The 20,531-nt window shown below is 39.4% G+C and overlaps 1 protein-coding gene across 2 annotated transcripts in view; it reads left to right on the top strand.

Moving 5' to 3' along the window:
• Positions 1 to 20,531, top strand: part of uba6 (ubiquitin like modifier activating enzyme 6) — a 42,988-nt gene that overhangs the window by 6,242 nt on the left and 16,215 nt on the right. For both annotated transcript variants that reach the window (XM_036582909.1, XM_036582910.1), the window contains exons 5-18: positions 494 to 588; positions 1,711 to 1,822; positions 2,757 to 2,837; positions 6,854 to 6,976; positions 8,730 to 8,853; positions 9,357 to 9,460; positions 10,363 to 10,425; positions 11,866 to 11,942; positions 12,863 to 12,929; positions 13,773 to 13,916; positions 14,936 to 15,003; positions 17,848 to 17,926; positions 19,948 to 20,028; positions 20,122 to 20,199. In XM_036582909.1, the coding sequence (XP_036438802.1) occupies positions 494 to 588; positions 1,711 to 1,822; positions 2,757 to 2,837; positions 6,854 to 6,976; positions 8,730 to 8,853; positions 9,357 to 9,460; positions 10,363 to 10,425; positions 11,866 to 11,942; positions 12,863 to 12,929; positions 13,773 to 13,916; positions 14,936 to 15,003; positions 17,848 to 17,926; positions 19,948 to 20,028; positions 20,122 to 20,199 (1,296 nt within the window). The remainder of the gene's footprint in view (positions 1 to 493; positions 589 to 1,710; positions 1,823 to 2,756; positions 2,838 to 6,853; positions 6,977 to 8,729; positions 8,854 to 9,356; positions 9,461 to 10,362; positions 10,426 to 11,865; positions 11,943 to 12,862; positions 12,930 to 13,772; positions 13,917 to 14,935; positions 15,004 to 17,847; positions 17,927 to 19,947; positions 20,029 to 20,121; positions 20,200 to 20,531) is intronic.

Raw genomic sequence — 20,531 nt, 5'->3', positions numbered from 1 at the left:
TCAAATTCTGTAACTACAAATAGTGTCATTCCTTTCTGCGTCTGATTTGCTGTGTTCTGTGGATATCAAGTCGGATGTCATGTATTCAAGTGCTGTCAAACCTTTAGTGCCGAAGTTCTCCTTGATACTCGACATGATCAGAGATTACAAATCGCTTGTCTAATGCACCTTGTAGAAAATAGTTCCACAGGGCTGACATTTACACTGTTGATCTGCTGCCACTCAAACTGTTTGAACACAACTGTGGTGACCAGCACAGTAGAGCGACTTTAAAGAGTGTGTGTGTGTGTGTGTGTGTGTGTGTGTGTGTGTGTGTGTGTGTGTTTTGTATTACACGCATTAAGTATTTGTCTCTTGTAAAAGAGGAACTTAGGAACTGACCTACATGTAAAAGTAAAGGAGTATAAGCTTTCCCTCTAAATCTCTTATGACTGCAGTGTTTTTGAAAGCTCTGTTTTTCATGTGTGTGATTATGTGTTCTGTGTGGGTGCAGGCAGTCACGTTGCATGACAGCAGGCAGTGTGAAGTTTGGGATCTGGGCACTAACTTCTTTATTCGAGAGGAGGACGTTCACAGCCAGAAGAAAAGGTAAAGAGCAGATCTTTCACACACTGACTTGCTGTAAGCTGGCCTCTTAGCTGATCTAAAGAATTGGCCTCATTGGTCTGACAGAATCCATGATTTTGTATTGTTTTTGTGTATTTTTTAAATATTGTTTTCTCACTACAACATCCAGCGGCATTACGCTAATAGATGATAGAACCATTAAAGTCCCTGTGCTGTCAATCAATCCTGACTGCTAGTTTAGCTACTGATCTGTAGGCTAACGAATACAAGCTAGCATTAGTGTAACTCTTACCTTGGTCACCAAACAAAATCAAAACAACCTGCCTCCAAAGTCCACCCAAAAGCAATTTTTTAAAAAAGGTCTTTCAAGTTATATCATCATAAGAGAATTTTCCAGAAACTCTCACTCCACAGACTACTGCAGCACTGCTTTAAGATGCAACTAAGCATGTTTACAACAGATGGATAGTGATGGTTATGTTTTTCCTTTTGGATCTGGCAACATTGCTAATTATGTATAGAAACTAATAGCAACTATTCGCATTATTTCGGTACTAGCAGCATTAGCATTTTTGACGAAACATTACATTACAGAATATCCCGCCCTTCAGTAAAATGTCATGGCCATAACATACTGATAAAACACATTTGTGTGGGTTAATTGAACTGAAAGCTACAAACTTAGTGTCAGTGTCTGCATCAGTGTAGCTATTAGTTTTGAGAATGTGTTGGAGTTGGGAGCCTGGTGTTGTATGACTGGAAATAACTGCTTGAGAGTGTTGCTGAGTTTGTTGCAGTGTGTACAGGCTTTCCCCGTGAACTCTTTGGCACTGTGTAATTACTATCTAACTAATTGCACATGTACACTTGTACCTGCTCTTTTTTATATTTTGCACAGCTGCCACGTAAAACTTCCTACTGCTATCTAATACACCTGAACCTGAACAGTATTGAATTTTTGTATATTGTATATATGTTTTTCATTTTTTATTGTACTATTTAAATATCTCAAAAAATGTTCTGCTGCAAAAAATTGTCACCAGAACTAGTCACTTTGTAGCACTGTTTGAACCTATCTGACCCTAACAATACATTTCTTTCTTTCTTTCCTTCTTTCTCTCTCTCTCTTTCTCTATCACTCAGGGTGGAGGCTGTCCACTCCCGGGTGGCTGAATTAAACCCCTATGTTCAGGTCAGTGTGTCAACTGTTGCCCTCGACGACAGCACTGATCTCAGCTTTCTGCTTAATTACCAGGTAGGCTCTCAGTACACACACACACACACACACACACACACACACGCATACCACACACACAGACTCTGAGTTGTCACTTACTTAGCTACATTTACTGTGTAGCTGTTCTCATTGGCCATTTTTGGCTGTTGATCAATAATACAGGTGCATTTTGTAGGAAGGTTGCACCTGTCCAAGTTTTTCTCTCACTATACTGACTCTGTGATGCTGTCACCGGAATTTAGGGTAGTGGCCGATACAGGTGTATCTGGTGTACCTGGCATTAGCAGCGCAGGCTATTTGACCCTGATAGGTTCAAGCTCAGTTGTGATGTACAAAACTAAACTGCTATTTATACACCAGATGTACTGAGAAAGCCTGTGTTTTCATCAGAAAAAAATGCAAATTCTGCGTAATGTTAACACATTTGGTACAAGTATCGGTCTGTACAGTCATAATAAGCCATCCAAGAGGAGTTAGCCAGTTAAAACCAATATTTGTGAGTGCGGGGGGTTTTAAACAAGCAGTTTGATCATTCATAATTGTTAGCTGTATGTACAGCATTCAGTTCCATTAATAAAAAAAATAAAGTGAGAATTCTTTAGAGCCACTATGTTTAAAAAACAGTATCAAAAGTGGATCATTCACATTGATACTCAGTCTGTTTAATATGGTCAGTACCGATCCAGTGTATCAGATCAGCACATCACCACTTGGTATGTCTATGTTTACTAAATGATTTTGATAAAATGTGTGTCAGTACAAGGTAATAAACAGGTAACAGGTACATATACAAATGTAAAGAAGGTCATGAGGAGCTTATGTAGGAAAATGTGAGAGAAACGTTATTCCCTTTTTTTCTTACCTCAGACTGTTTCAGATGCTGCATGAACCCTCTCAGGACTGGCGCTGTGCATGTCATGATTAGGAGTGCGTGTTTATTTTCTCCCCACAGTGTGTCGTGTTAACAGAGACGCGGCTGACCTTGCAGAAGCGGATCAATCATTTCTGCCACTCTCAGCAGCCTCCCATCAAGGTACAGAGATACACAGAAATAAGGCTTGTCCGAGCAGCATTTTACAGACTTTGAATAGTCGTTGATATTTCCTAATGAGTACGTGAATACTCCATTTCACCTTCAAAAACAGACAGTGCATCAAAATAAGAACCCTTCTGACCTGCTGTAAGTGTAAACTCCACAGAGATCTAGTCAAATAGTGCGCTCCGACTTTCTCTAGCTTTCAAAAGTAATTTAAAATAATACTTTACTAAAACATTATGATCTTGTTGGTTGAAGTAAGTGGTTGAAGAGCAGCTCCTGTACTGTACCAACAGTGCCAAAACCTGTTCTTTAAAACTTCTGATTGTAATTTCACAATAATCAGGTCTTGTATTTGTGCTGTCAATTCGGCTGTAAAACTGTTTATTTAGAAATGAAAAGGAGGAAAAAAAGCTCATAATCCTGCCTAAAGCGGATATATGAGGGCAGTGTAGATTGGATGCATGACGATACTTGGATAAGGATCACTATACATACATATTCGAGATGCTTCATCAAACCTGTTATACCAGCCGCTTATCTCAAATTTTACACTTAGCATTTTTCTTATCGTCCAGTTAAAGTGTTCCCACACTCACTATTTTTTTCTGAGGCTCTTTTAGCTTTGCTGGCCATGTGCAAAAGGGTGCAGTTTGTTGCAATTTACCATAAATTATAAATAACTGTTTATTTATTTGCTAATAAATTTGGGTTTTTCTGCCTTAAAAAAGACAATGCCTCCGAATACTAAATAGAGAATTAAATGCAAAAACCTCCATGAAAAACGGACGCAAAACATCGTGTACCCTGCCCGGGAGAGGGTCACCGGGACCTACCCCTGGAGCCAGGCCTGGGGGTAGCGTCCCTCGGCGAGCGCCTGGTGGCCGGGCAGCCCACGTAACCCGGCCGGGCTCAGCCCGAAGAGGCAACGTGGGGGGACCATGTGGGCCCACCACCCGCAAGGTCCAGCATGGGGGAGTGGTGCAGTGCCGTACAGGCAGTGGGAGATTGCAGGGGGGCCCTTGGTGGCCTAGGCCCCTGCGGCAGAAACTGGCTCTTGGTACGTGGAACGTAACCTCACTGGGAGGGAAGGAACCGGAGCTTGTGCGGGAGGTTGAGAGGTACCAACTAGATATAGTTGGGCTCACCTCCACCCACAGTATCGGCTCTGGAACCAACTCCTGGATAGGGGTTGGTCCCTCTCCTACTCCGGGGTTGCACAAGGTGAGAGGTGCCGGGCGGGTGTGGGGATACTCACGAGTCCCCGGCTGGCGGCAGTGCAGTTGGAGTTTGTCCCAGTGGACGAGAGGGTCGCCTCAATGCGTATTAAAATCGCAGAGAGGAAAACTCTGACTGTTGTGTGTGCTTATGCACCAAACAACAGGTCGGAGTATTCGGCCTTCTTGGAGCAAGTGGGCGGGGTTCTGGAAAGGGTCCCAACTACAGACTCCATAGTCTTACTGGGAGACTTCAATGCTCATGTTGGCAATGACTGGGAGACCTGGAGAGGCGTGATTGGGAAGAACGGCCTGCCCGATCTAAACCCGAATGGTGAATTGTTATTGGACTTCTGTGCCAGGCATGGATTGTCCATAACGAACACCAAGTTCGAACACAAGGATGTTCATAAGTGTACATGGTACCAGAGCTCCTTGGGTCAAAGGTCAATGATCGACTTTGTTGTCGTTTCATCTGACTTGGGACCATATGTTCTGGACACTCGGGTGAAGAGAGGTGCTGAGCTGTCAACTGATCACCATCTGGTGGTGAGTTGGATCAGATGGCAGGGAAGACTGAGGGTTAGACCCGGTAGGCCCAAGCGAATAGTGAGGGTGTGCTGGGAACGACTGTCGGAGGCCCCTGTTCGGAATGATTTTAACTCCCACCTCCGGGAGAGCTTTTCTCATGTCCCGGAGGAGGTAGGGGACATAGAGTCTGAATGGACCCTGTTCAAAACCTCCATTGTGGAAGCTGCCAGGCGCAGCTGTGGCCAAAAGCTTGTCGGTGCCTGTCATGGCGGTAACCCAAGACCCCCCTGGTGGACACCGGTGGTGAGGGAGGCCGTCAAGCTGAAGAAAGAGGCCTTTAGGGACTGGATGGCCCGAAGGACTCCCGATTCAGCAGATAGGTACCGACATGCAAAAAAGGTGGCAGCTGCAACTGTGGCAGAAGCAAAATCCAGGGCGTGGGAGGAGTTTGGTGAGGCCATGGAAAAAGACTTTCGGTCGGCCTCGAGGAGGTTCTGGACAACTGTCCGGCGACTCAGGAGTGGTCGGGGTGACTGCGCCCAGGCTGTATTCAGCAGGGGTGGAGAAACTCTGACTTCAAATGAGGATATTGTCGGTCGGTGGAAAGAGCACTTTGAGGAACTCCTTAATCCGGGTGACATGCCTCCCTCACGGGAGTCAGGGCCAGAGGCCTCTGGCGTGTCAAGCTCCATTTCCCTGGTGGAGGTCACTGAGGTAGTTGGCAAGCTCTTCAGTGGCAAGGCACCGGGGGTGGATGAGATTCGTCCGGAGATGCTTAAGGCTCTGGATATTGTGGGGCTGTCGTGGCTGACACGCCTCTGCAATAGTGCATGGACCTCGGGAACAGTACCCTTGGACTGGCAGACCGGGGTGGTGGTCCCTATTTTCAAGAAAGGGGACCGGAGGGTGTGTGCCAACTATCGGGGTATCACACTGCTCAGCCTCCCTGGGAAAGTCTATGCCAAGGTGCTGGAAAGGAGACTTCGGCCGATAGTTGAACCTCAGATTGAGGAGGAACAATGCGGATTCCGTCCCGGCCGTGGAACAATGGACCAGCTTTTCACCCTCTCACGGATTGTTGAGGGGGCATGGGAGTTTGCCAACCCAGTCTACATGTGTTTTGTGGATTTGGAGAAGGCTTACGACCGTGTTCCCCGAGATATCTTGTGGGAGGTCCTCCGGGAGTATGGGGTGCCGGGGTTACTACTCCGGGCCATTCAATCTCTGTACGCCCGGAGTGAGAGCTGTGTTCGTATACTCGGCATTAAGTCGGACTCTTTCAGTGTTAGCGTTGGACTCCGCCAGGGTTGTGCCCTGTCTCCACTCCTGTTTGTGATATTCATGGACAGGGTGTCAAGGCGTAGCCGGGGTCAGGAGGGCATTATGTGTTGAGGCCGGAGGGTGGCGTCTCTGCTATTTGCAGATGATGTTGTTCTTTTGGCTGGATCACATGGATGCCTCCAGCGCACACTGGAGCGGTTTGCAGCTGAGTGTGAAGCGGTTGGTATGCGGATCAGCACCTCCAAGTCTGAGTCCATGGTCTTAGCCCGGAAAAGGATGGTATGCCCACTCCAGGTAGGGGGAAAGGACCTGCCCCAGGTGGAGGAGTTTAAGTATCTCGGGGTCTTGTTCACGAGTGATGGGAAGAAGGATCGTGAGATCGACCGCAGGCTGGGACAAGCGGCAGCAGTAATGCGGTCGCTGTACCGGACTGTAGTGGTGAAGAGGGAGCTGAGCCGTAAGGTGAAGCTCTCTGTTTACCGATCGGTCTACATCCCGACCCTCACCTATGGTCATGAGCTGTGGGTAATGACCGAAAGAATGAGATCGCGAATACAAGCGGCAGAAATGAGCTTTCTTCGCAGGGTGGCGGGCTACACTCTATTTGATAGGGTGAGGAGCTCGGCCATCCAGGAGGAGCTCGGAGTAGAGCCGCTACTCCTCCGCATTGAGGGGTCGTCCTAGGACCCGCTGGAGGGATTATATCTCCAAGTTGGCCTGGGAGCGGCTTGGGGTCCCCGGGAATGAGCTGGAGGAAGTTGCGGGGGACAGGGTCACCTGGGATTCTCTGCTCTCCCAACTGCTACCGCGACCCTATCTGGACTAAGCGGTTAACGATGATGATGATGATGATGATGATGATGAATGCTAATGTAGTATTTGAGAGGTCTAATTATTTGGACCATTTTTCAGATTGGTGTCTCATGATGTTGCCATAGTGAAAATGACTGAAGTATATCTGACGTTACCATGTTTTCCTGGCAGTTCATTTGCTGTGACTTGTTCGGGATCTGCTCGCGAGTGTTTTGTGATTTCGGCGAGAGCTTTGAAGTGTCAGACCCGACGGGGGAGGAGTCCAAAGAGCTTTTCATTCAAAACATCACTCAGGTACCACTCTCTCTCACACACCCCTTACTTGTTAATCTGTGTCACCCAGACACAAGACACTCACATCACTCTGTTATCCAGCTTGTCTGTATGTCAGCCTCTGGTTTCTGAGGTTGAATGTTAACCTTTAGTCTTTACCATTAATGACGAGAATGGCGTGTTGCACGTTAGTAACATGTTAATACTCTGATTTATTAGTGCCATTGTTAACTCATTTTTCTAGTTTTCTTCAAACCATCTTTAGTAGTACCAGGTTGAAGCCCAGCTGCTCATGTGCTGTATGTTGTTATGACATCTGTGATTGTAGCCCTCTTGATTCAGAAAGAGCTTTTAAAGTGATCTCTTCAGCAGACTAAACTGGGCAGCACTCGCTGGAGAGCTATGGGTAAATCAACAAGCAGCAAACTAACAAAAGCAACAGCAAATCATTTCACAAAGCAGGATTTCTCAGGAAGCTGGATAACGTAAGCTAAAATATAGTTGTCCAAGAGGATTGGGCCTCATTTACCAATATCTTTCAAGAAAGTTTTTTCTTACATTTGTTCTTGAGAAAGATCCTAAGAAAAAGTCTATTTCAGAGTCATGACGTGTTCTTAAACCACAGAATTGTTCATACCTTTGTGCTCTTGATTGTGTGTAGATTCTTTTCTTACCTAAGAACAAATCCCAAATAAGAAAACATCAGTAAATGTGAGAATCTTCATGAAAACTGTGTACGTGGGTTTTAAGAAGAAATTTCTTCTTGAGGACGGTTGCTGAAAGAGGCCCATTGTTCCTTAGCTCTTTTCCTAATGGACAGACTTGTTTTTCTGGCCCTTAAGGCTAACCAAGAAGTGCTGCTTTTTAAAATACCCTTTATGTGAGCAAGAATGAGAGCGAGAGGCTACAATCATAAAGATGTCGTAACGGTTGACTGTATATGTGATATATACACTCGGTTGGAACAGGCAGCCACTGTTGCTCTCATGTCTGTGATGAAAATTTTGAACAGTGTTCAATTTATGGAAATCACACATTGGAAAGTGTGATTATTTCACCATAATCATTATTTTTAGAAAATAAGTTCATTTTTCGGCTGGTGGAATGAGCTGAACTTAGAGTGCATTTGAGTGAAACAGTGGGAAACTGTAAAATCCCTGTTCAGTTCCTCTGAGTGCACCAAGTTGTTTGGCAACTATATGAACTTGAGCGTAACCTCTTATCTATGTGTAGTGCACCAAAGGCTGTGACATTCTCAAATCAAAGTCCACAGCCCAAATATCAGATCAATATTTAGGCAAAAATTTTGATAGTGTTGTAAAATCTACCCAAAGTTTTAGGAAATATTTAAAACGTTGTTCTTCTTAAACTCTTTGGTTTTCTGTTTATTATTTCCTATATCAATGTGACATGGCAGCTGTTTACAAATGTTTTTCCTTCTAAAATAAAGAATTATCTTTATAAATGACAAACTGAAACATAAATATAAATGAGAAACTCTCTTGTTAGCACCTATAATTAGACAAGCTCTTCTCAGGTGTTAAACAGCACAAAGTCAGTATTTACTATCAGTCTTGGTAAATGAAAGTAGGTGCTCCTACATATGGCAAAAGTGCAGAAGAGCAGTGATCGCCCCTTACGTGTCATTACTGGCGCTAGAGTGCTTCTGCACCTATTTAGTAAATCACAACAGACACTTTTTAACTCAAAATAGAGTTTGTGATGGAGCAACATGTTAGTAAATCTGTCCCTTTATGTGTCTTGTCAAATCAAGGACAATCCCGGGGTGGTGACGTGCATGGACAACCGCACACATGGGCTTCAGACGGGACAGAGTGTGTGTTTTAGAGAAATCAATGGCATGTCAGAGCTCAACGGCACCACACGGCAAGTTACAGGTACACACAGATCCTAAACTGTTATAAACACAGATATGCAGAAGTTTGTTCTGCATATTTTAATGCAATTAAATTAAACGCTGTTCCTTTTTAGTTGCTAAATTTAACATAAACATAAAATTCGTCACACTTTATTTGATGGTCCCCTATAGAAGATTTCCAGATATTTAAATTATTAACAGTCTTTCTGGAGCTTAGGGTTGGGAGTAGGTATGGGTTTAAGGTTGACGGCAAGGTTAGGACCAGGTTTAGGGTTAGTTTGAATAGAATCTGTCACAATTTTATTCTTTGTTTTATTCTTCCCAATTTGTTAAACGCAGCAAATAAATAGAAATTGTGCTCTGAAATTTGCTGGAAAGTGCTGTATTAGAAAATTTATAAAATAATTTTTGCAATCAGACCAGGAATGTCTTTTGGCAAAATGTACATTTAATTTCATATGTTCTTCTAATACAGGCATAATGTTTTGTGTCTGTGGTGTGTGTATGTATGTGTGTGTGCAGTTGTCTCTCCCTACAGTTTTGCAATAGGTGATACTTCATCCTTCCAGCCGTATCTCCATGGTGGAATCTTCCGCATGATCAAGATCCCTAAGACCTACAGCTTTGTATGTGGACATCTCAAAATAACGGCAAACCTTGCACAGTCATGCTCTTATACATCCATTTACATTTAAGGCATTTAGCGTGATTAGAGGAGAAATTGCCTCTATAACAGTAATTAGTCTCAAAGTTTTGACTTTATTTAACCATTCGAAACTGCTGAGCCTGGTACCAGGCGCCAAAAATAAAATAGAAAATCCTTCGTTTAAATCACCTGAGGAGTTACATTGTGTGCATGTCTGTTTGCAGTGATAAAAAAATGATCGGTTTCAGCAAATGTTTGCAAGTGTGTTGAAAGAGTATTCAAAGAGAACTCAGAAGGAGGTTTTAGATTAATTGTCTACTATTGTCATCATCTCTTCAGCAGTATAATGTCGATTTTGCAGTTGAGATCTTAACATCGAGCCGGATCTTCTTTTTGAGCTTGTGCGTGTGACGTTAATATGTAAAGACGTATGACGTGGTCCGAAATACTTCTGTGAAATCCAACCTGACGCCTCTGACTTTTAAATTACCATTTCTGGCTTTACAGAGCGACTCACAGCAGCACACACACTATATGTTAGTGTGTTTTTTCCTCCTGACTCATTAATACCACTTTCAGTTTTAACACAGAAATCTTACTTAGTTCAGCCAAACGGATGAAAAATAAAGCATAACTGATACCTGAATTATATTCCTGTTCTTGTGGTTTCTTGTTCAAAAGCGTAGTTTGTGACACAAACAAAATAAAAATCGCTGAATTTTTGGCCTTGTTTGATCACATTCTTTACATATCGAATAAATGCAACAACAGCCTTCAGAAATCAGGTTAATAATGGAGAAGAGTAGGTAAAACAGCAGAAATAGCAATGCTTTTGGGCCGGCCTGAAAGGATTAAATCGTGTATGTGTGTGTGTGCTTGTAGGAGACGATGGAGCAGCAGTTACGTGATCCTCGACTCATTATTCCAGACTTCAGCAAACCCGAGGTCAGTATAACTAAGAAGTGTATCGTTAAGAGTGGCATTAATAGAACATCATGATACATTTTCACGATACATATCACGATATTTAGCTTTTAGATATTTAACTCTCTGTAGCATTGAATGTGGAAACGTTATAGTACGTTTTATATTTAATGTTCTATTTTTTCCCAACATGTTAACTCTGCAAATTATGTGCTAAAATTAGCAGAAAAATGCCATAATTAAGTTGGCATGTCTGTAGTAGTTCCAGGCTGAAGGACAGCTGCTCGTATGCTGTATGATTACTTTGATAGAATCTGCAATCAGAGCCTGCTTTTAATGCAAAACCTTAGGCACTTTCAGCAGATTGTGCTTGAGTGCTTGTGAGAGAGTTAGATATACATGAATGAGCAGCAAACTAACAAAAGCAATAACAGAATAGAAAGTTCCAGTTCCTCCTGAAAAGCCTCTACTGTAACAAGAATCCATGAGCTGGAGAGCAAAAACCGACATCTCAGAGATGTTGAATCCATTGACTGTATATATGAAAAATATGATATATACAGTCTTTGCTGTGAAGATGTAGCCACTGTTTTCACTGTACGTCAGTGATGAAAATTGTATACTGTTTCACTCTGTGGAGATCACGTGATTTTCAGTTTCAGGTTCTTGGGAAATTTGCATTTACCTGATGAAAGTAATGTCATTGAATTGTAGAAAGCACTAAAAATACAAGCTTTTTTTGTCCATCTACTCAGTCAAATGCAAAAGTTTGAAAGAGTTTAACATATTGAAAAATCACAAAATCTAAGATTTGCTGTGACTATTGCATAGCTATGGTTTTATTGTTTTATTGTTAGTTTTATGTTTTTAATTTTTTTTCCCCATTATGTTAATTTGAGCAAATAAACAGTAATTGTGCATTAAATTGTGCAGAAGTGTGTTCTCTAGTGAGGATGCAGAAAATCAACAAAACGTCATTTGACCGGGGCGCCCAAACTTTTGCATACGACTGTAGTTATAAAAAAAAACGTGCTGCAATTTATTATTGAATGGTTTGATATCTCTAATATATACAAAACTATTTAAAAAGGAATTGGAGAAAAGTCGAACAGTATAGTAAACAAAGCTGCTTGTGACTGTGCAGTTACTCCACACTAGTTGTTGTTTACTTGGTCTCTGCAATTGGTGTAAATAATGTGCCTGTGATAAACATGATATACTTAGAAATGTATTGTGATGTAATTTATCATGTTTCCACTGACATATTTTCATATTGCCCAGCCCTGACTATAACTATATAACTATCACTGAGTAGGGTACTCAATAACTAGCAGTTGGCTTTGGCGTGGCTGAAAACCAGAGCTGTAATGTGTATAGTGTCACATCATACAAGTGTAATAATAAATAATTAAATTCAGTTATTATTAATCTAATTAATAATAAGACTTCATGTCCCATCAGGCTCCACTGCAGATCCATGCAACTATGATAGCTCTGGACATGTTTCAGGAGCAACACAAAAGGCTGCCCAGCATAGGGTGATGTTTCTCTTTCTCTCTTCTCATTCTTCATGAAAGCACATTTCCATTCTGTTTCTGGCAGCACATGGCATAATATTGACTTAGTATCTCACATTTAGACTTGTTTTCTTGAAATATTGACATAGTGTCTTGAAATAACGACTTGCTTTCTCGGAATATAGACTTACTATCTGAAATTCATAACTTACTTTTTAAAAATATTGACATACTATCTCAAATTATTTCCTTACTTCCTATTGTCTTAGTATCTTGCAAAAAATACAGATTTCCTCAGAATGTCTCAGTATCTTGACAGAAGGCCTTTTTTTCTCAAAACATTGACTTAGTATCTCGAAGTAATGACTTACTTAATTGAATTACTGACATAGTATCTCGAACTAATGACTTATTTTCTTGATATTTTGACTTAGTGCCTTGAAATAATGACTTATTTTTGTGATATATTGACTAAGTATCTTGAAATAATGATTTATTTTCTTGAATTATTGACTTCTGAATATTAATTGTTGATTGGGCATTATTGTGACATATTATGTCATATTTTAGTGTAGTACGTTAGCCCCTTAAAATCCCAAGCTTATTACATACTAAGGCTTATTATTCAGTAACTACAGGGACTTAAGTGCAAACTGGTTGAGCTGTTATTAGGTTATAGAAGTATGTAATAAAACTTTGAGCCCAGCCCCTGCACATGTCAGAGGTTAATATTTCAAGAAAATAAGTCATTATTTCAGGTCAGCCTTTAGAGACAAAAGGAGATATTTGGATGTACTAAGTCAATATTTTGACATACTGCTGTCAGGAACATAGAAAGAGTGAAAAAAAAAAAAAATTCTATAGGCTTCAATAGATTCTTCTTCTGTCTGTGTCTCTCTTTCTCTCTGATTCTCATGAACATGTGGTGTTGCTGTGTGTAGTTGTTTGCAGGATTCTGAGGTTTTGCTGAAGCTCACAGAGGAGGTTAACGAAACACTGAAAAACAAAGTGAGTTCTGCTTTTATTTAAAGAAACAAATAATTACAAAGTGAGATCTATATATATTGGTCTATATATAGGTAGTTTGGTTAAAAAAAAAAACAATAAAATAATAAAAATAATAAAATAAATCATGAACCCAAATGTAGTCGATCAACTAAGACAGGTTTGGTGCCTGAAGTTTGCTTATTTTTCATATTTAGTTGTCCACTGGAGCTCTGAGGCTAATGTAGCTAACAAGTAATGGAAGTTTATGACCACCAGTTAGCTTTGTGTGACCTGCATAACTAAATCATCAGTGTGGTTTCTGACACAAGTGAATGCTTTTAGATCTTTAGGCCAAATGTAATATTAAACAAAGACAACCTTTTCAAACACAAAACACATTAAAATTATGATTTCATTTATTTAAGAAGACTTAGATACCCAACATGGAAAATCACCCATCTGAAAAAGTTAATGCCCCCTTAGTTACCTCAGTTAATTAACAATGGTATTCAGGGATTGAACACAGGCAGAGTTAAATGCAGTCAGTCCTGTACAGTGTAAACCTCACTCATATTGAAGTTTAGCATCAGAGGGATGGTTGCTACAGTGTTTTTGCAAGCACACTACTCCATGATAAAAATATCTTGAAAAGATGAGGAGAAGAAGCTGCTAAAATACTCCCCGAATGTTGAAAAGGTCTCCGAAAGTGGTTTGAGTGATCAGATCACAATGTGTTTTCAAGAAACATTGAACCCCATTCATGTCTATTTGTAGCGCTTGCCACTTGTGATCAGATTACCTGGGATATTAGCTGTTAGTTAGACATCTTGTATATCCTACCTGTTTGTGTGTGTGTCTGTTCAGGTGTGTGTGAACCCTTTGCTGGTGCGGTGCATATCACGCTGTGCGAGGGGCTGCCTCTCTCCCTTGGCGGCGGCAGTGGGGGGCATCGCTAGTCAGGAAGTGCTGAAGGCTCTCACAGGGAAATTCACACCACTTCAGCAGTGGGTAAGTCATACGTCTAACCCACTTTCTGAGTATTTACCACTTAAAGTTAGAGGTATTGTAGCACACACTGTAGCAGAACATGCTTTTAAAAAAGTATTATTCTCAATAAGAGTAACAAATGATCATTATCGCTTTAAAGAAAACAGAAGCAGCATGTAAATGATTTGTTTTTTGTTTTGTGAAATATACAGATAATTAATTTTCTCTGTGTTAATTTAGATTCTGCTCAGGGGGAAGCTGTTAGCACAAACAAAAAAAAAGAGCTGTTTTTTTTTCTACATATTTATGCACAAGAAAACCTGCAGCCAGAGTCATACATTTCAAAACAGAAAACAAAGTAGTTTATAACATAAAAGTAAGTCTCAGTGGTATATAATGTTTCATTTTTAAGTTCATCAGTTAATTCTAAAAAACAAGCCGAAGTCTGAAGTAGTAGTATATTGCTGTAAGCACAGCAGGGGGCGCCACAGCTTCTGAATCCAAAATCCGTCTGTGGGATGACTTTTTGCTGTTAAGCAGGTAAATTGTAAAAACGTACATGGTTGCTTTCTTTATGTATCATTTTACAACTCCAAACTTAACAGCTTTTAGGCATTTTGTACATTGCGAAGTTCTGTATTTCTTTTTTTACAAACATCTAGATTTGTTCTCTAGTGTTCATATTACCTGATGGAGTACAACTACTATAAACACTAGAACTTAATCTGCACCACAGCTTGCACAACAACACTTGAGCAGATGGCTTGGCCAGTTGGGGAATGTTTGATATTGCACACACCATATTGTTACAACAGCTCACAAACAATTTGCTATCAACAACTGACTACAACCTCCATGAGCGCTTTCACAAAATATTTGAATTTTGTGTGACTGTGTTTTTATGTATTGACTGAGATAAATGTCTTCTTGTGCAGCAATGTTGTTATATTGCACAGACCTGCTAACTGTAACTCTATTTTTATGTAGGATTGCATGTATTAATATGTATTTCCTCTTCCTTCTTGTCTGCATGTGTGTAGTTTTATCTGGATGCTTTAGAGGTGGTACAGCCCCTCCAGTCGCTTCCTGCAGAGGAGTTTGCACCCAGGTAAGTGTCACTTCTGGAGATGGTTCATTAGTTGAGTTTCCCAGCACTGAGCCTGTTTAAATGTGTTCCACTACGAGACTAAAGTTTTAATGTAAACTTAGGAGACTGTGTCCATCCACCAATCAACCAGTTAGTCAGTACGGACGACCCATTGTGACAATTAGCGTCTTTTTGATCACGGCACCCCCGGGATCCAACTTGTCATCTCCCGATGATAAGGCAAAATCTTTGACGCTGCCACTGGGGAACCCAGCAGGCCAGATTAATAAAACGCTCTGGCAGATTTACCATAGTGTTAAGAGCAAATAGCGTCTTGGTTATGTGTTTGTTTTTACATAAAACAAGGTTTACTGTTTGCACCATGTGAGGCGTTGCCACACTTTTATCTCATTTACATATGCAGATAGAATATCATAAAATGACATGGCATAGTATAGCAAAAAAAATGCCCCAACCACTCTGGTGGTTCTTTTCACCTGTAAATCTTCTAACTGCTGTTGCAGACTTGCTTGAGCAGGATTTCAGATTGACACATTTAATTGGCACTGTACTCAAAACAACTTCTTTTTTATGATAAAAACTAAAACAGCTACCCGTAGTAATTAGAATTATAGCTTGTCAGTTCATTTTTAATTGGGTGGAAAAAGCAAAATTGTTAGTAAAAATTGTTGCAATTATAATGAATTGAAAATAGGCTTGAATTCTTATCAATGAGAAATGAAATCTTACGTGTTAAAATATAATTCCTGCAATTCAAAGTTGGGTTTTAAGATGATGTAATCAGATTTTTTTATATATATAATTTTTTCCCAAGCATCTTCTTCTCAGCAACTTGTTCTAATAAAAACAGCTTGCTTCTTGATTAAATTGATTGTTGTAAAGCATCTTTGCCAAACAATTTACTATTACTTGTTAGCAATTTGTCTCTTAAAATTCATAACCCTGTTTTGGAGAATTTTAGTTTTCTTTGTTTCTTTGTTTTCGTTTCTGTCATTGTGTCCATTTTGGCAGCGAACTGGAGCTTTAATTGATCTGGGTCTTTAATATGTATGACTTCATTTACATGTGGATTTTGATTGGCTGTTGCCTAGGACACGGCACATTTTACATGCCGTTTTATGAATCTGGCCCTCTGTGTTTAACTATGACCTCGTTCATGAGTATTTGATGTGTCTTGGATCTGGATTGTAAATTTGATTTTAAAATTTTTACATTTGGTAATCAAATTAGATTGAATCTGATTACTGTAGTGTGTAATATGCAAATCAACTCATATGCAACAGTCAGTCACCTGTGTTTCTTTCTTAATGTTTGTCACTTTGAAAATCATTATCGTTATTCATTTCCTTACACCAGCTTTATGCCGATATTTACTAAAAGGTAACTGTTTGGAATAATTAGCCTCCTGTATTAGTCGCCACCCTCATGGACCACATGCATTAAACATAATGTATTGCACCAAGACATTGCAATGAATGAAGAGATGAAGTAAAGATTAGCCAAACTGACACTTTATTTTAACTAGCTTGGGCTGAAAAATGCTTCTGAATTAAACTATGAGGAGAAACTCAAGTGCAGTCAAGTGGGTGTTTTTTCCCATGTGAACAGCAGGGGGGAGCAGAGTCACAGTACTTGGAGGGGTTTTGGTTTTGAATGTCGCTTGGTGAGACAGATGCATTTCTACTTGTTTAAAATGTGGCTAAAATGCATCTCAGATCACCTCCTTAACTTTCCTATTATTTGTGTTTGACCCCATTCAATGTTTAATGTCTTTAAATAAATCACTGATGTCCTTTTTCTGCTCGTATTTAATGACCGTTCCTAATTTAATGCGGACAACTGGGTAAACTTAAAATTATGATGAAATGTTTTCAGTGTCTTTTTTTACATTTTGTACACATCTGTGTTCTTTGGGGTCAGTTTGTCCTCAGGCTTTTTTAGTTGCATAACATAAGAAATATCAACATTTCACACACATTTGTTTTGGATGATTTTGAGTCTCTATTACATGCAATTTTATAAGCGTAAAAAAACTTCCCTCTTTAGGGCTCTAACCTAACATAACCATAACTGTAGTCTGGCGAGAGCCGCTGATAGTTCATACAACATGGAGGGGGGGCAACATAATTCCCACCAGAACATTCCCAGAGGTTTAAATTGCTGGAGGCAAATTAATCCCAAGGATGAAGGAGTAGATAACAGGAGAGTTAAGGGTCTGTTTAAACATTGCATTACCATGCTTTTTCAGTGATCGGATCATGTTCGCATTTCACTTGATGACCACGTGTAAACAGGGTCTATATGAGAGCAATATGGGCTGAACTGGTGGGAATAATATAATATATATATATATATATATATATATATATATATATATAACATATGAAGAGAATTAACTAAATAGTAATTGACAAAACAAAATTCTGTGTCACCCCTGAATTGACAACGATCATATTACTAAAATTAGACAGTCAAATTTAACACTGTTGGAGTATACAATGTAATTGTGAAATATAAATGTTAAATTATAAAGGTTTATATGACGTGTGTGTGTGTGTGTGTGTGTATATATATATATATATATATATATATATATATATATTTTGCCACTTAAATTTTGGTATCTGTAGTGGACACAAAATATTCATATGAATTTATACTGCTGTAATTTGGGAGCTTTTTATTTGTCTTTCCATGAATTATTTGGATAATGTAAAGGGACAGCTGCCACCTTCAAATGGTATAACACTATAAAATGAAATAAAATATCTTACAATAACAAAATTGGGAATTGTTTTAGAACCATTCTAACCAGTGTCTGTGTGTGTATGTTTGTGTGTGTAGGGGAGATCGCTATGATGCTTTGAGGGCGTGTATTGGCGAATCGTTGTGTTCGGATTTGCATAAGCTTCATATTTTCATGGTGAGTGATTATTGTCATCATAATCTCTTTTTAGCATAGTTCTTTTGCATGTACAGTTAAACCTGAATGTTTGATCCACATTGCTTTCACTGGACTAAACATCTTCCTTTATAATCTAAAGGCAATCTAGGAGCTTAAGATCATATGATCACTATAGGAGATGAACAGTAATGTCAGTATAGAACTATACACAAACGCTCAATGTTCAGGCAACATGACTGTGGATGTGAACTGAATTAGTGGAAACTGTGTCACAATGTGTACAACACTAATGTAGCTATTTTATTTACTATCAAACATGACCAGTGAACCTACATGTGTCTTCTGAGTTTTTATATGTGATGTTGATGATGGTAAAATAGTGGTAAAGCTGAAAAAATTCTGCCTGTACATGAATGCATTTAAAAAATACTACTATTAAACAATGGCTCAACAGTTAGGCAGCATATTCATAACCATTTCATGTAATAACTTTCTATGAGGGAGCTCTTAGAGGCATTAAATACTTTAGACATCTGGTTCCTATCACCACCACTGTGAACAATTCTGGCTTGAATAAGAGCATTTCACATCTAACCACTCTAAATGACTTTGTCTGTTTATCTTGACCATTAAATTATGCAGAAATATTAAAAATCAATGGATTATCCATTTAAAACACTGGTTTTAAGTTCTTTCAGATTTGCTATGTGATAAACATGTAATTTAATGGCTTTAACTTCATAGTTAATAATCATAAATTACATTTGCAGTTTCATTCTGTATTGACAGGTTTGAAACTGACTTTTTTTTCCTGTTGAAAAAAGACAAACATGGCAAATGTGTAAAGGGTGCAAAACAAGACTGTACACAACAATAACTAAATTTCAACTGAAACTGAAAAACTGAAAGTTCAAAGTTATAATGAAACATCCTTTGAGGTAAAGAGTGAGAGTTTAGAATCTGCACTTTGAACAAAAAATTGTCCACATTGTAATAAGCTACGATTTAGGAACAATAAATATTAGCCTGCATTTGTTTTCACCAGCATGTCACAGTTTTTATTGACAGCCTTGACTTTAGAGGATTAAGCCAGTCAAGTGGTTGACTGTAACAATGAAGTTAAAGCTGAATCTGTAATTGTAATGTGTGTGAGAATAAAGGCCGTTACACAATGAATGCAACACGAGAAAATTGCATGAAAATGCGGAATATTCAGGCACAAATCTTGTTTCTAAACTATACATGCCAGGCACAGCGCAATTTTTTTGGAATTTCGCTGTGATTTTCGTGCCGCGAAAAAAATGGGCAGCATATATATATATCAAAAAATATATATTGACAGAATATATATCAACTAAATAAAAAATCATCCTTTGCTCCTAATGCAACGGAAAGACTGTGACAGTGTGCAGGATGCTTGCCACTTTGGAAAAGTGAAAGGAGAGTGTAGAGTTTCTCCTCCTCATTCAAGAGCTAAACCTTCAGGAGTGCTTTCACTTACAGCTGCAGTCTCAGTTGAGTTTGAGTTTGAATGTCTTTAAATGCAGACAAGATCCGATTTTTTGCTCCCACCAAAATGGACAAACATTGATACAGGGCTACTTTCCATTTTTGAGAAGTGAGAGTAGCGTGAAAAGCTTTTTCACTTCAACCCTCATTTAACAAACTACTAATGTTTGTAGTTTGAACTGGTTGAGGAGATTCTGATCTTTCTGATGTTTATTAAAAAGTTCTGTTTGCTGGAACACAGCTGCTCTGTCATCTTGGTTGTCACCATGCCAACAACAGAGGTAACTGTATGTAAGCGAATATAGGGGAATAAATAATGTCACATTTTCGCCATCTGAAATATCATGTTTGGTGTTCAAGATACCGTTAGTTTTACGCATGATCGAATTGATTTACTATATAAATTTGTTGTGTAACGGCCTTAAGACTCAAATTTACGTATAGATTTTGAATTGTTTTAGGTGTTTAACATGAGAAAAACATGAGAATTGCATCCCTGTTTTTGTTTGTGTTTACATTTCACATCACAGGTGGGCTGTGGTGCAATAGGCTGTGAGATGCTGAAGAATTTTGCACTGCTGGGCGTGGGATTGGCCAGATGCTCAGGGGAGGTAGGGTCAGAGGTTCATGAAGCACATAGTGACATTGTTTCTAGACGCTGTTGATTTGTGTGGAATTATTGATTTTGGTTTTGTTTGTCACAGGTTTGCATCACGGATCCAGATCTAATAGAGAAATCTAACCTTAATCGGCAGTTTCTCTTCAGACCTCATCATATACAGGTAATTCATTAATTCATTCACAGTGTAAAACGTGTCTGTGAAATTACTGATGAAAATGCTTGTTGGCAAAGAGTTGTAATCCCGCTCCACAGTGATATTAAAATGATTTATTTATTGACACTGACAATAAAAAAAATATAACAAAACAAAAATGTTATATAACAAATACAGCCATCACTGTCTTTTATTTCTGCTTTATTTGCTTTATGTATAATTTTATCATATGTATACGTGGTGTTTGAAGTATGAATGTGAATGTCACAGCGATAATGCTGATTATCATTAGCGCCCCACATCTTCACATTTTCTGTTATCACCAAGCAAGTGGTGGT

Source organism: Colossoma macropomum, unplaced genomic scaffold (assembly GCF_904425465.1).
Source record: "Colossoma macropomum unplaced genomic scaffold, Colossoma_macropomum, whole genome shotgun sequence".
NCBI lineage: Eukaryota > Metazoa > Chordata > Actinopteri > Characiformes > Serrasalmidae > Colossoma > Colossoma macropomum.
This window is presented reverse-complemented; position numbering and strand designations above follow the sequence as displayed.